Genomic DNA, 16,891 nt, shown 5'->3' with positions numbered 1-16,891 from the left:
AAAGTGAAGCCTTCGTGTACTCCTATGATCGTTTGATCGTTATATGCAAAGCGAGATCTATTCCGTTCGAATGAGGATGATGAAGAGGTTTTAGAGCCTGAAGTTCCTTATCTAAGTGTGATAGGTGCTTTATTGTACTTAGCTTAATGCATTAGACCCAACATCACCTTCACTGTTAATCTTTTGACAAGATACAATAATCCACCTACACGCAGACACTGGACTAGTGTTAAAGACATATTCTGTTAGCTTAAAGGTTCTATGGATCTGGGTTTGTTCTATCCCTATGAATCCTTGAGTGATGTCACACCCCCTTATCTCGAGTTGATTCTCGCCTTGTTGGTTATGCCAACGCAAGATACTTATTTGATCCACACAAGGCTCGTTCTCAAATGGGTTATGTCTTTACCATTAGAGGTACCGCAATCTCTTGGAGGTCAACTAAATAGACCTTAGTTGCCAATTTGTCTAACCATGCTGAAATTCTCACCTTACACGAAGCAACTCAGGAATGCTTCTAGTTGAGAGCAGTTGTGAGCCATATTTGAAGCTCATGCAATTTTTACCCCGCCGTTAACGTTTCGACAATGATTTATGAAGATAACGCAGCATGCATCAAACAGCTCAAGAAGGGTTACATCAAAGGAGACAACATCAAGCACATTGTACCGAAGTTCTTCTTCTCATATCAACAGCAAGAGCATCAGAAGATTGAAATCACGTAAATCCATTCACAAGACAATTTGGCCGACCTCTTCACCAAATCACCATCGAAGGCGACATTTCAGAAGCTTGTTCAAGGAATATGTAGTAAACTTTTTGAATTGTGTTGAACTCAGAGTTGTAACAATGTTTCAGAGTTGTAACAATGTTAGTTCTCTTTGGAATTATGTCGAACTCAGGGGGAGTATCCTGAAGTATACTTGCTTAATCTTAATGTTCTATTTTTCCCAAAGATTAGGAGTATTTTTTCCACCAGGTTTTTGCTACCTAACGAGGTTTTGATGAGGCACCCACCTTGGGTTGATCATATCCCTAATGACGCCACGTAGACGTTTCATTTAACTTTGCATTTCTCCCTGTTTTTCCTTAGACTATGGATTTTGTCCCTACTTGAGTATTACTATAGCTGTTGGGTTTTTTGGGAGACTTAGTTCCATATACAAGTTCCTACTTTACATTAAAACTAGCATGTTCCCAAAATCAGTGTCGACGAGTCGACTTCCTCAACTCTACATGATGTCGAATCTACTTGAGTATTTACACACTCAAGGGGCAGTGCTATAAACTTTGTATTTAGGTGTAATTGTGTAAATCTTAAATTAGATTTGATACTAGTTATTCTTCCATATTAGGACTTGTATTCCTTAGAGGAGAATGATTCTTCCCTTCCTTATTACTATAAATAAAGGCACTGCCTAGGGGGAATAACACATCATTTACATAACCCTACAAACATATCTCTCTCTATGCCACCGACCCCCTTTCCCTTGTCAGATTAAAATAAGCCACAACAATAATTAATTATTTTTGATTAATTTAAATTTTTTGGTGGGGTCATAAGCTTATCACATCACTTGAAGATAGTAAAGTGAAAATTATTTATTATTTATTTTAAGGAAAAATTTTTGTAATTTTATATGAACTTGTATGCATTTTTCAATTTGTCATGTAAACTAAAATTTTAAGCAATTTGTCATACCAACCTTTTGAAATCATTAATTTGTCATCTCTCCCTAACTCTTTTAAGTTTTCCATCCAATATAAGTCATGTGCGAGACTTGTGTTTAGGGTTATTTCGGTCATTTTAATACCTTACTTTCCTTTTATCAAGTTGTATTCGACAAAAACTATAGGGTTTATTAGGCAATGGAACAATATTTTTTATATGATAGCAATGAAATGATCATGCAATGCACACTATCTTTTGGTTATTCCAAATATGTAATGATACACAAGTGGGAGTTTGCATTTTAGCATGTCATGAAGACATAATTTCATACGGGCTCTATAAATGAGAAACAGGTTAACGTTTTGTGCCATAAATAGAGTTGTAGATGCACATGCGCTAAATTAAATTTTTTTTTTTTTTTTTAGTGTTTGTACTAAAGAAAAGTAAAAACATTTGTGAAAAGATGTTAAAATGACCTAAATAACCCCGAACACAAGTCATGTGTGAGGCACATGACTTATATTAGATGAAAAAATTAACAGAGTTAGGGTGAGATGACAAATTAATGATTTTGTAAAGTTGGTATGACAAATTGCTTAAAATTTTAGTTTATATGACAAATTGAAAATATAAACAAGTTCATATAACATGTCAAAAAAATTTCCTTATTTTAATTCTGGTTCCAAATTAATGTAAGTCTATGCAAAAGTGCTATTATTCCAAATTACTGTATATTTTTATTATTATTAGGTTTTAGTATTACTTAGAGAAGTGTTATTCAACCACTTATTTCTATTTGTCATTTATCTTTTTAATTTTTGACTATAAAAAATGAATCGAAAAAGATTAATTACAAAAAATTAATAAGACTGTTGAATAACACTAGCATATAATCTATAGGTGTAAATTATAATTTAGGAAAACAAATGGATATGCTAATTTGCAGTTACCACTTAAAAACCGTAACCAAGTTCCATAGTCTCAAATTCTCAGTTGAGCTTCCAATTCCATGGCGTTTTGGCGCCTCATCCTTTCCAAAACCCCAAACCCTAAACCCTCACCTCACCTCCCAAACCTTAACCACTCGCAGCCCTCACTCCTCCTCCACCAAACCTCGCCGTTCTCCACCTCCTTCCTCATCACCAAAACCCCCAAAAAATTCAGAAAAAAACGCAAGAAGGACGAAAGCCCTCGGACCAAGCTAGTCCAGACCCAACCCAACCTCATCCCCCACTTCGAACACATCGTCGAGCGCGACGCCTACTTTCGATTCCTCACCAAATCCAAAGATTTCCTCTCCAAGCAGCCCCACCGCGTCCTCCGCCTCGAGGACGCCGGCAAGCTCTACCGCGAACTCGGCTTCCCCCGCGGCCGAAAAGTCGCCCGCTCCCTCCAGCGCCACCCCCTCATCTTCCAGACCTACCGCCACGATGACAATAAAATGTGGATCGGCTTCACCGACTTCATGGAAGCTCTGCTCGAAGAGGAGCGAGTCATAATCGACTCAATGGAGTTGGACCGAGTCAACAACGTTCGTAAATTGCTCATGATGTCCGCCAACAAGCGTATCCCTCTGAGTAAAATCTACCATTGCAGGTCGATTTTCGGAATTCCTGAAGATTTTAGGGACAGGGTTTCGAAATACCCTAATTTTTTCAGGATTGTGGTTGAGGAGGATGGGAAGAGAGTGCTTGAACTGGTGAATTGGGATCCGTTGATGGCGGTGAGCGCGATGGAGAGGGAGTTCATGGTGGATGAGGAGAGAGTGAAGAGGGCTTTTCGGTTTCCAGTGAAGCATGGGAAGGATTTGGGTCTGGAGATAGAGGATGAGAGGAAATTGAACATGTTGAACTCACTTCCACTGGTTTCGCCATATTCGGATGGATCAAGATTGGACCTTTGGACTCTGGAAGCCGAGAAGTACAGGGTAGGAGTGTTGCATGAGTTTTTGAGCTTGACATTGGAGAAGAGGGCTTCCATACACCATGTTGTGGAGTTCAAGGAGGAGTTTAGCTTGACTAAGCATACTTATCAGATGCTTTTGAAGCAGCCCAGAACGTTTTATCTTGCTGGGACGGAGATGAATTGGGTTGTTTTTCTGAAAGATGCTTATGACCTAGATGGGGTTTTGATTGAGAAGGATCCCCAGGTGGTGTTCAATGAGAAGTTGTATAAGCATGCTGATATGAAGGAAATGGGACAGGGCTGTGTTGATCAATGAAATGATAAAGAGGTTTAAGAAAAACTTGAGTTCTTTTCTTGAGCTTCAAGGAAAATTGGGCTACAACGAAATCGGCAATGCATCATAGATAGCTTGGCTAGCCTTCCTTGACAGGATTTTCGAGGTTTTTGAAGTCATAAGAGAAATCATGTGATGTAACCTTGGGGCACTATTTGGAAATTTGGATTATTTATCCCCATTGATAATCCATATATTGGTATCCTTGGCAGATAGTGTTTTAGCGCAGTGGCGGAAAGCAATAACGCCTATGCAATCCGGTGTGGGTTTGATCCCCAACGATCTCCCTCCCACCTAACATTTAACAATTTAACCACTCATGCTATCATTTGTCATAAAAAAAAAAAAAAAAACAAATATATATTGGTGTTCTTGCGATGAAGCTGTGTGAAAATTACGCCTCTGAGCTTTGAGTCGCAGCAGGAATTTTTGTGTCTTGTTGATCAACTGGAGCTAGAGTTTAAGAAATTAATGTTCATGCGAAAAGCTCAATCGGGACTTATGTGAACTGGGGCATTCGGGTACTGCTGCAGAAGAAGGATTTACTTCAAGAACCGACATTTATGCCATAATTTCTTTGCTACTAGATTTCAGGTACTAAATGACTTGTGAGCATGAGCTCCAAAGTTCTGTAGTGATCTTTTGAGCTTCAACTTTGAAAGATAAGAAGTTCTCTTTTGTTTATAACTTTGTATACAAGATGCCGTATGTTCTTGAAAAATCTTTACGGTGTTCCAATTTTCTTTTAAGATCAACCATTGATTGGCAGTTGGAATCTCTTGGCCAAGACAAGCCAGAATTGATGTACAACGCTCATGTCAACAGGTTTTTGTTTCCCTTCAGAGCTTGAAGAGACACTGAAAACAACAGAGCCAACAGGGACTTGTCATGGATGCCACTCTCAGGTAATTGGGGGTTATTGTTGTGTTTATGAATTATCCGAGTGTCTCCAACTGATACGTCAAATTATTACGTGTTTATGAATTGTTTCAATCGAGTAGTCAAATCCTACATGGATTTCAAATAAAGATTTGAAACGTGTGAAGATTACGCCGAAGATTTGTTTTGGTTTGCAAGCATTATGATCATGATGTTTTCCAGCAATTCTTTTCCACTTCAAATTTTGGTTCAATTATTTTTCTTTAGTGGGACATCTCCCAACTGTTAGTCTGAGCTGTCTCTCAATTATGGCCTTGTGTGGTTGGTCGGAATGTAAGAGTGGGACTAAGAATTCAATTCATTTCCTTGTCTATCCCGGAACAGAATGGTTCTAAAACTTCCATTCCAGCGTTCGGAACAATTGATGAATAAGAGATTAGGAATTTGACACATTTTCAATAACAAACTCCTGCTCTGTTTCTCTCTCTTTTTTCTTATTCTGTTTAGTTTTGAAAACAGAGGATAGGACACAAACCTCCCCCTAAACTTGTTGTTTGGGATTTTTCCGACTTGCTTGCATCATATAAGTTCGAAAATTCTTTTCGTGCTGCTTGGTACATTGTCGATAATATCAAATATCAACAACGTATGAATCGACAATGTACCAGCTACCAGGTACGGGAGATTGGCATCCGCTACCGAATAATCATTTTCCAAATTTTTGTAGCTGCTTTGGATGTATCACGTAGGAGGTTTAGGTTGCTGCATCTGTGTTGGTTTCAAATATAGCCTGGGAACGTATCTGATCTCATGCTAAACGAGATTCGGAAGTTGGGGCAAAAATGCAGCCTGCATATATTAACCGATGGAAAACTGAAACATGAAAACCACGACGTCCCTTGGCCCTACAGACACTGAAGAAACACTGAAGACATCAGACAAGGGACGCACACACGCCTCGAAATTTTTATCTCTAAACTTTTTTGAGTCCCCTAACTTTGAAGAATCATCTAACGGGATGAAGAGTGGTGTTCAGATAACGCTCTGACCATGCTCTTCGTCTTGCGTATGTTTCCCTATACAACACTTGCACCTCTCTTGTGCCCGTGGGTAGGAAATGATGAGCTTTTCTTCGATGGCAAGGCATGAGTTTTTTTAAACGATGCACTTCTTTGGCTAAGCTTCTTGCTGGCTTTTCTTCTAGGGTTCCACCCTTTGTTTCCAAGTGCAGCTTTGGCTACGCTGTCGGTGAGTACCTCCCTTGCTCTTTGTGGCTTGATGGACTGCTTGTTCAGGTACACTAGCTTTGGGAGGAGACTACAAACTGTCTTGCGTAGCTGCTCATCGCCGATGTTGGTCTGGATTGTATTCCCTAATAGGTTTAGAGCCTGCAGTGAGTTGTAGTTAGCCACCAGCTGGCCCAGTGCCCTTGTTGTTGTAATCTTGTTGAAGCTCAAGTCCAGAACTGTCAGCTTCAGTAGCCTATGCAGACCCTCTACATCGCTGATCTTGTTCCCGGAAAGATAGAGCTCCTTCAATACATTACAACTCGATAATCCTGGCACCATGAAAATCCACCGAGTCAGTGACCATTCGGAATGATACACTTTACTAGGGAAAAGCTTGTGTTCTGATATCAATTAGATGGTTGAAAACTTACCACGTCCGATTCTAGATATTCGGTTGTAACTTAGATCAAGTACTCGCAATCGGGTTAAGTCTCTTAGTCCTTCAATGGCGCTGAGCTTGTTTTTGGACAAGTTGAGCGTGTGAAGACTCTTCGGCAGCGACCCGGGAGTAATGTGGGCTGCAAAAATAGGACAAATAGCCAAGCAACTTAGTTAGCTGTAAAAACTAGTGTGTTTTGAGTATTAACTCTTACAGTTTATTTCTTTTCCGTAGAAAGCATACCTATGAAGTTGTTCGACAAGTTGACAGATCGAAGACTGCAGAAGCATGAAATGTTGGGGATGGCTTTCATGCCCATACCAGATATGTGAGCCACTGTTGAGGAAGAATTTAGAGACTGGATCACAGTATTAGCATGTAAGGTATCCTCTTCAAGGCCTCGGCTGAAGTAAGTGGCGCTTTTCGATCTAGCAGTCGCAGGAGTCACAGGAGACTTTGGAGTCTCAGGAGTGGGGGGTGTCCGTGGGGAGACGATTCCCTCATTGTCATCTTCATTCTTTTCAACGGAGGTTTGTATTCTGAGATCTTTCACCCAGTCTTGCACTCTTGAAGATGATGAGGCTTCTGTCGAGAAAGCAACCCATTGGTTCTGAGGCCATAAGGCCGACGCACCAATGTGAAAACCATCCCAGCTCTTGTTTTCATCTACAATGTTCTTCCCCTTGTCCAACAATTCTCCAGTATATGATAGTGGTGATTCCGTCTTGCCAAACTGCATAGCTAGATTTGGTTCGAGTGTGTCTGAAGAGTACCCTCCTTGCTTGTTTGCTGAAATGGGACTAAGTGTATTTGGTTTTGCATCCCGTGTTCTGTGCAGGTTCCTGTGGCTCCAAAGGAACAACTTCCACCACAATTTTCGACTTCGAGAAGGCAGAACTTGGCTTGAAGAATGCTTCTTCAGCATCACTCTATCAGCACTGTAGTGGCTTGACACAGAACTAGGGCTGCCTGGATCAACATCCTTCCTCACACTATCAGCCATTTCCTGCCGTTCTTCGAGAGACAGAGACTTCGAAGCAGGCATCTTAGAGGTCATCTTTTTAACAACTTTCTTATGAGTCTCCAAATTAGAGCATGATCTGGTAAGCTTTGGTGATGCCCAAAACTCGGCCTTACCAACCCCGGGATCACTAAAATGCCCGCTTTGAACCCCTCGAGAGCTCGAATCAGGTTCGGATAAATCCAACTTCCTTGATGGAGTCACGTCACCTGAATTGGCTTCATTGGGTTGCAGATCAGAGTGATCATTAGAGGAGCTTCCCTTGGCTAAGGGGCTCTCTTTGTGCTCATATTCGCCTTCACAAGCCGCTGCTTCAACGCACCTGATAGGACTTTTCGGGCTCCTTGTATTGCCACTAGGAGGGGAAGAGTACTTCTTCTCAACACCATAAGGTATTAGGACTCCGAAAGTTGCCGGCTTCGATTTCCCATCAATCTCCAACGGTTTCAGAGGCTGCTGTTGAAGCCTGACTTGCAGGGTTCTAATTGCCTTGTCCACTTCACCACTTCTTGTAGATTCATCATCTCCCTAAAATCGAGCACAAAAGTGATCGAAAATCAGCGGATCATCGCAAGTCACAAATCAAACACATCACGTTATAAGAAAGTAACCGAAAAGATTTGAGATTCTCACCTTAACCTTCTTCTTCCTCCTACCAATTAAAGAAAAGCAACTGAATTTTGCCATTTTCGATATGAAAAACCTCCGAATCCTCAAAATAGACCGAAACCCGAAGACACTTGTATGTGGATTTTCCTGCTGTTTTCTTCAAAATTGATCTCACATTCCAATTCCAAAGGTCTGATTGAATGCTGAGAGGCTGTACTTCCAGTGATGGTTGGATCAAGGATTAACCATAATCAACGGGAAGCCACCAGACCGGCGACCGAGACCACCCGAAACAGGGTTGAGAACCAGAGACCTGATCGCCAACGCCTGCCCCGGCTCGAGAAAACTTGCCCGATTCGACGGCCAGAGTTGTATCTGATGCAGCTTCTCTGTGGAAGCTTTGAGATTATAATGTGTTCGCTCAGAAACCTCCCCTGTCACACAAAACAACAAAAGACGAATCGAACACATTAGACACAACTCCAAAACAATCTCACCTCAGAAACCGACACGAACCCACCTCAGAAACAATCTCAAATCCCCAGAATACTACCCAAGACATGAACTGTACTGCGGAAAACAACAAACACCACGTGAAGATCGATACGTATCCTGTACGGACACTAATATTCGTGGCAGAATAAATATATCAATCCGTGGTATTGAGAATTATACGTTAGTGTTCCTTTTTTGTTTACCTGCCAGCTTGATTTGCTTTGTTTCCCCCAACACCAAAGCAAAACTTTTATCCTTTTTCAAGCCTTCTCGGTTGTGATCACATCACCAACATCAGAGAGACAGGGTGGCGGTGGTGGAGCAGTGCATCCACTCTCCACGCACCCCACTCAAGAGTTTGGCTCTCGTTCTCTCCGCTAGAGCCTTCGAGGCCTCAACCCCTTGTTTGGAATGGGAAGAAAGAAATCGCCTCGGCCTCCTTCGAACCCCAAAAAAAGGATTTAGGTTTTAAGGAGGCCAAAGAAAGAGATGCTGGTTTGGGGTTTGTGGTTTTCAGGTTGTGACCTGGTTAAAACCACAGGATGGAGAGGAAAGCAACAGAAATAGGGAGAAGAAAAGGACGTACGTACGCGCATGGTACACGGTACTATCTGTAACATGCGACCCTGCCAATGTAATATAGGGGCCAAGAATAAACCTACCATGAATAAAACAATTTACCATATCATAAGGGGTAGTGACTTCACCACTCCCATTTTTTACTTTGTGTATAATTTACTTTAATTGCTTAATTTAACGGCTACAAAACTAGAAAGGTGTGTATTAAGTTAAAAAGGATGTGTAAAAAGCACTACCCTGCTATAAAATATGTTTTTATCATTACCTTTTTTTTTCGCAGATGTTGCCTATAGGTCGTGATGTGCCTGGAGATGGCTGTCTCTTGTCCCCCATCGATGGGGAATTTGCTCTCGGGTCATCGCTCTGTTGCATTTGGTCCGTCCTTTAGGCACCTTTGGGAGCCAGGAAGTGTGTTATATTATCACCATAGTCCCAATCCAGTAAAAATATAATAACAAAATTAACGGTTTTTCTACAATGCATCAGTGTTTGAACGGTTAGATTGAGATTATCAAAATCCAACAATGCAATCCAGGCGTTCAATGCACCGATGCATCCCCACACTGGTGCATTATAGATTTTTAATGATGAAATTACCAATTTTCACATAATAAAAGAGTTACTTTTTTTTTTCACGTCTTAAATTTTGATGTGGCCTTATCAAACAAAAAGAAGAATAAACCGACTACAAATTAGGATTCTTATAAAAACCTAAATACAAAACGAATAAGAAAGTAATCCTAAATCTTAGAAGTTTAGCAAAGCAAATCCTAAATCTATTATAAAGTAAGAAAGGAGTCACAATCCTTATTTAATTTCGAAATCCTAATAAATAATATAAAACATCATAACATGAAAATAAACTAAAATGCTAATTAATTAATTTTTCCAACAGTTTTATGTTTTAAAGTTAAATGCTCTAATACTAGTCAAGTGATCGTATTTGACTCGACAAAAACACAATGAGCTGAAAACCTTGACGGGATAAATGAACATAAAATCTTGAGTGCATTGATCAATTCTCTGAATAATCAATTAAGTTATATATCTATTATTTTTTAGAGTAATGTTAGAGAGACTAAATTTGAAGACAAAGTTTTGAAAATTAAAGGACATGAAAGTTGACGATTGATTTATTATTTAAGCATTGATAAACATGTTTATTCATATTGGTGACATGTTATTTAATTTGTAAATTTAGTCTTCAAATTTAATCTCCCTAGCATTACTCTATTTTATAACACATAAAAGATTTTAAACTATCTAATTTGAGTTCTGTCACGTAAACCTTAACATTCTTTCTGTAATTCTATTATTCTTTATTACGATGTATACTCACTAGTTAGTCCCCAAATTTGTAAGAACAATTTTTTTTTTTTAACAAACGACATTATATACGCTAAGGAGAAGGAGATGAACTTAGCCTCATAATGAGCTAACAATAATATGGTTCAAAGTTGTTTTTGACAAGAATTGAATTTAAAACCTTTCACTTACAAGTAAAGAGAATGTAAGAACATTATTGATCTTTGCATTTTACCGTTGTTAACTACTTTAGGGGGACCCATGATTCATATTAATCTTGAGCTATTTGGTTGGAATTAGTCAAAGAGGTCTTCGTATTAGGTTGCTGGCTGCAGCTTAAATGTAAGGCATGTCCCATCACATTTGATGGCCAATGCTGTCCGTATACGTACCACCCGTCCACCACCGGCATCTCTGGTGCATGCAATTGACACCTTGTTTCACCAACCTAAGTCACTCTATGACGTGTTCCACCTTGATTGCCCTTATTATTTGCTCCACTCAAAGATTACGCTGTGTTACAGTCAATTGCTTACACGTTTTTATTCTGTCAATGCGTGTAAAGTTCATAGTTCATCCATTTTTACTCTGTTAATGCGTGTAAAGTTCACTTAACAACCAGGAATTACCTTATATTGAAAGAGATTGCAAACTCAAAATCGTTCTTCGAAAAATTTAACCTAATAAATGAATCAACACCAAATTGAATGGGATTTACCTTGCTATTTAAACATATGGCTTCCAAATGGAAATTTTTTCTTTATATGACAAAGATATTTGCTCATTTTTAGAAAAGACAAAAGTTGAATGACATTTCTCAAGTTATTGGGGGCATTCCTATTTGGGCTATAGGAATAACTAATAAGCACCAAATGTTCCCCTAAATTGGAGAATTCTTCTACTTATGGTCCAATGCATGCACCCTGCGAATTAAATCATAGCCCTGCATTTTCTGCTGCCACACAAATAAATCCAGAAAATCTAACAGCCTCTTCATAATATCTTCCCAACAAACTAACTGCCCCCGTCAATAACAAATGTGACTACAATACTTTGCGTTTTAAGTGCACGAAAGTGACTAAAGTATAAATTCTGTTTTGTAAATCTCACCCGTTCATTCACTTTGCATTGAATTTAGCATGTTATTGTTTTTTACTTAATCGTTGATTAACGTATTTATTTTATATTAATGACATATCATTTAGTTTGCAAATTTGATTTGAAAATTCTCCCCAACATTAGTCTCCACGAAATTGTATATGTAACAATAGTGACTCGTGAGTCGTCGCAATTCATCAATTTGGTTGAGATCATAAGGAATTTAAATTTGGTAGTGTGATATGAGCTGCTTGAAACTCAGTTTTCATGATCATGACAGGCACATGCAGCATGCAGGAGTCTCATGTTACCGTGCAATCATCCTTCATTTTCATGGTAGGGATTGCCAGGGCCATCGCATCAGGCCTAGTGACGTTAAATTAAATATGTACACCTACCACAAACAAGCAGGTGGGCAAAAGTGGATGCCTCCAAAAGATTAGGATTAAAAGGAAGATCAATTATTTCAAAGATAGATGACAGGTGAGTCACTCTCTTTTGTCATATATCCCAGCCACTTCTTTCATTTGTTTTGCTTTTTGTTTGTTTCGCATGAAATCTTCCAATTACCAACATGGAAATTGGTAATGAATGTTATTTCACTTTCAAAGTTTTTTGTTACATTGGACGGATTTGAATACTAGACCTGTTATATTCTAAATTATCACTTCACTTTTTATAGATTTGTAATCGAGTCAGATTCTGATCGGATCAGTTTTGATTCATTTTGGATCAATTTATGATCGTATTATATTCCAATTATAGGATCTGATTTGTCAATTAAGGTCTTATTAGCATTGGAATTAGATGAGATCAGATCATTACGAAGATATAAATATCATTAGGAACTTCAATTTTTAATTATATTTTTTTATTTTTAAGTAAAAGTTTCATGTTGAATAATGGGAAAATAGGGTATAAGCGCATTTTATTGCATAAAAAACTTAAACTACCATTACAGAAAAAATATAAATATTATGAAAAATAAATTTAGCAAAAAAAATGTATATTGTAAAAATCAAATAATATGTATATTAATTCAAATCGGATCAACCTCGATCTATATCCAAATCCATTTATAATTAAATTATCAAATTCATATTTTATTCGGATAATCGGATCGGAAGTCCGATCTATATCCTATTAATTACAAAAAATCTGATCCATTGACAAGTCCGTTTTTCATCACTATTTACGCTAATCCGAAGGGCTAATTGCACTTTAAATTTTATTACTGGACTTGTAAATTGTAGATGTGTACTTTTTGGTGGTTGCTTATGTTTTTACCTAAAAAGTATTCCATTCCACCTAGCAATTTTTAGAGTTCTCATTTTGAGTGCATTTTTGCTCAATCCCCTAAAGTGAGAGATTAGCTCACACTTATTAATTGTTGTTAGATTAATTTACATTTCGAGATTCTTGTTTTAAATCAGTTAAACCAAACTAATCTAATAATAGGTAATGAGCAAAGTTGCACTCTCTCATTTTGACCAATGGAAATCCTCTGTTGTCGCTAGTTGATACCTCACCAATTTCCATGCCTCCCCTCTTCTGCATCTCTTTCTGTGATTTGAGACCGATAAATTGAGATATAGATTTGTTGTTGATTTAGAGAGAGAGATAGAGAAATAATGATGCCATTAGTATACTACGGTCTGGTGATTTTTCATTAGTAAATGAGATGTTTTAGATTCGAATCTCGTGAATGACAAATTTAATAACAATTTGTTTCCTCATTCCCTTAGTGGAAACATAAAAAAAGTGAAAATGAAAACTCTTGTTTGGACCCATATTTGATACCTTCTACGTAACATAACTGTCATCTAAATTGTGTCATAACTACCCAAGTCAACCATGATACTACAAAAGCACATTCTAACCATTCGACTAATTCGTTGATGCGATTTGACTTCCCATACCTTTCATCTCACTATATCAATCCCCAAACTTTCTTTCACACATCCATTCATTCATTATGTTCACACCCACATCACCCATCTCAACGTTTATCTAATGCATATTCTGAAATCCTTGCAAAAAAGGGAAGGAGAAACTACGACTAAGACAGGTTCCTTTCTCGAACCAAAAGCGCATTTGAAAAGATCATTAAAAGCGCAACCAAAATCTCCAAAAACTTCTCTTTACTTACTTGGTCTTAGACCGCGAGTTGGCACGCTTGCACTCAATCAAAAAGACCAACACCAGTGCAATGTTGGATGGGAGAACCAACACCGTTGCTAGCGTCATGAAAAGGGTATTGACGTCGTTTAGTCCCCTTAATCCGCCACCAAGAAGCAAAGTAATATAAAATAAAAAGAACAACATCATTTGTTAAAAGTGACATCTAAACTTACGTCGGTTAGAAGCGACGTTGAATTCTGACATGATGGCGGTCCTAACCGATATCCAGCAACAATTAAAGAATTAAAATAAAAAACCTACTGTTGGTCCTAACCGACATCACATAACAGTTAAACAAATAAAATACTCAAACTACTCTCGGTTTTAACCAACATTGCATAACATCTCGATACATAAAATAATTATTATGTTGTCGTCCATAAACGACACCAAATATATTAATAATAAATAAAAAATCTGTGTCAATTTTTAATTAATAATAATTAAAAAAATTATATAAAATTAATTCCCACTGTATGTCAATGAAAAAACAAACAATTTTAAGCAAACTTCATATTAAAAATAAAATTTCTACCAACTATATATTAAATTTAAAATTAACTACAAATCTTAAAAATGTACAACCCATACAAATTCTTCCCAAACTCTTACAAAAGATTTTGAACCGGTTGTGTGGTTCATAGTTTTCAACTGCCGATTATCCTTATTTTTTTCGGCAATCTCCTGAAAAATAAAACAATTTATTAGAAAATTTCAAGGTATAATAAAATAAATCATGAAACGTTTACCTTTGTTTTTTCTTTATTCCAGTATGCCACCATCGAAATATTTCTATAATCTCTAACCTCTGCCGCTACATGTTTCGAAAACGCACTAGAATTATCACTAATGCATTTTCCAGACGAATCAAATGAACAAGGCTGTTCTTTCCAATTTGAAATTGAGGGTCCGCATTTCCGTTGGGTTGATCCTTATAAATACAAAAAAAACAATTAAAAACCAAGAAACAAAAATAAATTTTCAATTTAAGCATAAAACTAGTTACAATACAAAACATAAACTAAAATTAATAATCATAATAATTTAAAAATGAACCACCTTCAAGCTCTTCCTCTTCGAATTGGAGTTCCTCAGAATGTTGTTCTTCAAAATGGTGATCCATAGCAAATGGGGAAGGAGAAGAGGAAAAACTGAAAAGGAGGAAGAAAGGGATGCACATATGAAATGGGGAAGGAGAAGAAGAAAGACTGAAATTGGGGGAGAAATGAACGCACGGATGAAATGGGAAAGAGAGGGGGTTTAAAAATGGGTACTTAGTTGGTGTCGTTTTAAACCGACATTGATTGACTGACATCAAATTAAAAGCTACTGGTGTCGAATTAAATGTACATGGCGTCGGTTAAAACTGACGCCAACCTGACACACTTTACTGGTATTCATGTCAAGTTAAATGAACCAGTCAACTTTCTAACACACTTTATTGAAAATCATGGCGTCGGTTTAAATTAATCTTGGTGTCGGTCTTAACCGACACCAACTTCTGACACACTTTTCGAAATTCACGTAATGTCGGTTTAATGAAACTTGCGTCGAATTAAAAGATGATAGCGTCGGTTAAAACCGACACTAAGTCTGACACTTACGTATTCTCCATCCATTTCCTCGCTCAAAACAAGTGGGAAATTTCCCGCCTAATATTTCAAATTATCCGACTAATGTCGTCGGCTAAAAGCGACATCAGACTAGTGTAAAAAAAATGTTTAACCCAAAGAAAAAAAAATAACCAGCTCTTTTTTTGTGTGTTATCTCATATAATATTTTAAGATTTTAATAAATAAAATTTAACTTGAATAAAATGCGTAATGAAAAACAGAAATATAATTTTATTATAAAATATCATCACATACTAATTGAAACATAGTCTAATTAATACTTAAAATACATAAAATAATTAATATATTTATTCCAAGTCATCATCTGTTTGGTCGTCGTCAGTATTGGCATAATTAAAGAACTTAGTAGGCAACATTAATGATTCATGAAAAGGAGTCTCTTCCACGCCAACCCTTGTAAGGAAATTTTCATTGTCAAGTATCCGGTCATCCAAATTAGGTATGGCATAATCATCAATTGCATCACCATTCTCTAATACGTCAAACAAATCCCTCGATTGTGTCACATCCCGGCCCGGGCCCCCACGGCGATGTGGGATGTTACAGATTGCATTCGAATAACTGAGTGCCAATCTTTTTCAATTGTGTCCTCGACGTAAAATACTTGTAATGCTTGTGATGCTAATATGAAAGGATCCTCTTTAAATCCCAATCGATTGAAGTTCACCGTAGTAAATCCATATCGATCGGTCTTCATTCCTCGTTAACTTTCACTATTAACCCATTCACACTTAAATAACATCACAACTCGACCATTACCTCTTGCCTTAGTATGACCATAATATTTAACCTTGAACATATCTACAACTCTACCATAGCAATTCACTTGCCCAATTGCACCAGGAACATTTGCAGGTACAAAGACACCACAATTTTGATTCTTATGCTTATCATCCACATATTTTATGCGAAATCTGAACCCATGAACAATGTGACTATTATATCTTCTCACAACCCTACTAGGATAATTAGCTAGCCAATGCAAGTCTTGAGATATCAACGTCTCATTAGGATGACATTTTGAATTCATCTGTAATTAGAATGAAGATAAAAGTTGACATGATAACTATAAACATGTTATTAATAAAAAGTAAAAATATAAATAAATAATGTGATTGTTATATCAACTCATATTTTGCTTGAACCATTCTGTAAATTCTTTCTTGCTTAGCTCCTTGATTTGTCGCATAGTTAACCTTTCTCGATGATATTTAGTTTTCAAGAATTCCTCATGTTGCATGGGCAATTATGTCCAAATTTAGATAATTAATTTTTCAAAGTTAAGAAAACCAATAAAACATTAAGACGTATGATTAAATGTTCTTACCTTCTAAATGGGTTAACTTCATCACAATTATTTAAAATGTATCTATGGCACTAATCAAGAACATTTAGATCATGCTCCACATTTTCTCCTGAATCCATATAATATCTTTTGGAGTAAAAATTTGATAACCCTCTAGATACTCCACGTCCAATACCATCTTCATTTTGGCCTTTATGGGTGCGAC

At 37.4% G+C, this 16,891-nt stretch overlaps 2 protein-coding genes across 6 annotated transcripts; one reads left to right on the top strand and one right to left on the bottom strand.

Annotated features, from left to right (window-relative positions):
- The first annotated feature begins 2,584 nt into the window (after window positions 1-2,584).
- On the top strand, window positions 2,585-4,246 carry LOC103961908 (protein WHAT'S THIS FACTOR 1 homolog, chloroplastic). The gene has a single exon (XM_009374552.3). The coding sequence runs from the start codon at window positions 2,682-2,684 to the stop codon at window positions 3,891-3,893; it is 1,212 nt and encodes a 403-aa protein (XP_009372827.2). The 5' UTR covers window positions 2,585-2,681; the 3' UTR covers window positions 3,894-4,246.
- Window positions 4,247-5,621: 1,375 nt separating this feature from the next.
- Window positions 5,622-9,200, bottom strand: LOC103961897. Of its 5 annotated transcripts, none has more exons than XM_048583096.1 (6): window positions 8,787-9,200; window positions 8,586-8,658; window positions 8,113-8,522; window positions 6,702-8,007; window positions 6,451-6,597; window positions 5,622-6,348 (listed from the first exon to the last, which is right to left on the bottom strand). In XM_048583096.1, the coding sequence occupies exons 3-6, from the start codon at window positions 8,164-8,166 to the stop codon at window positions 5,867-5,869; spliced, it is 1,989 nt and encodes a 662-aa protein (XP_048439053.1). In that variant the 5' UTR covers window positions 8,167-8,522; window positions 8,586-8,658; window positions 8,787-9,200; the 3' UTR covers window positions 5,622-5,866. The 5 variants fall into 5 exon arrangements, with proteins under 5 accessions (XP_048439053.1, XP_018506593.2, XP_048439054.1 ...); XM_018651077.2 differs by having other exon boundaries at window positions 8,609-8,658; XM_048583097.1 differs by having other exon boundaries at window positions 8,586-8,653.
- Window positions 9,201-16,891: the final 7,691 nt, after the last annotated feature.

Source organism: the organism of the source record quoted next, unplaced genomic scaffold (assembly GCF_019419815.1).
Source record: "Pyrus x bretschneideri cultivar Hongxiangsu unplaced genomic scaffold, Pyrus_bretschneideri_v1 Contig2, whole genome shotgun sequence".
Taxonomy (NCBI): Eukaryota; Viridiplantae; Streptophyta; class Magnoliopsida; order Rosales; family Rosaceae; genus Pyrus; species Pyrus x bretschneideri.
Note: the sequence above shows the minus strand (reverse complement) of the source record. Positions and strands in the feature narration are given on the sequence as shown.

Coding starts and splice junctions, on each gene's coding strand:
- LOC103961908 (XM_009374552.3), top strand. CDS start 2,682: ATGGCGTTTTGGCGCCTCATCCTTTCCAAAACCCCAAACCCTAAACCC.
- LOC103961897 (XM_048583096.1), bottom strand. CDS start 8,166: ATGGCAAAATTCAGTTGCTTTTCTTTAATTGGTAGGAGGAAGAAGAAG. Junction 6,598..6,701: donor CTTGTCGAACAACTTCATAG/GTATGCTTTCTA, acceptor CTATTTTTGCAG/CCCACATTACTCCCGGGTCG. Junction 6,349..6,450: donor AATATCTAGAATCGGACGTG/GTAAGTTTTCAA, acceptor TCATGGTGCCAG/GATTATCGAGTTGTAATGTA.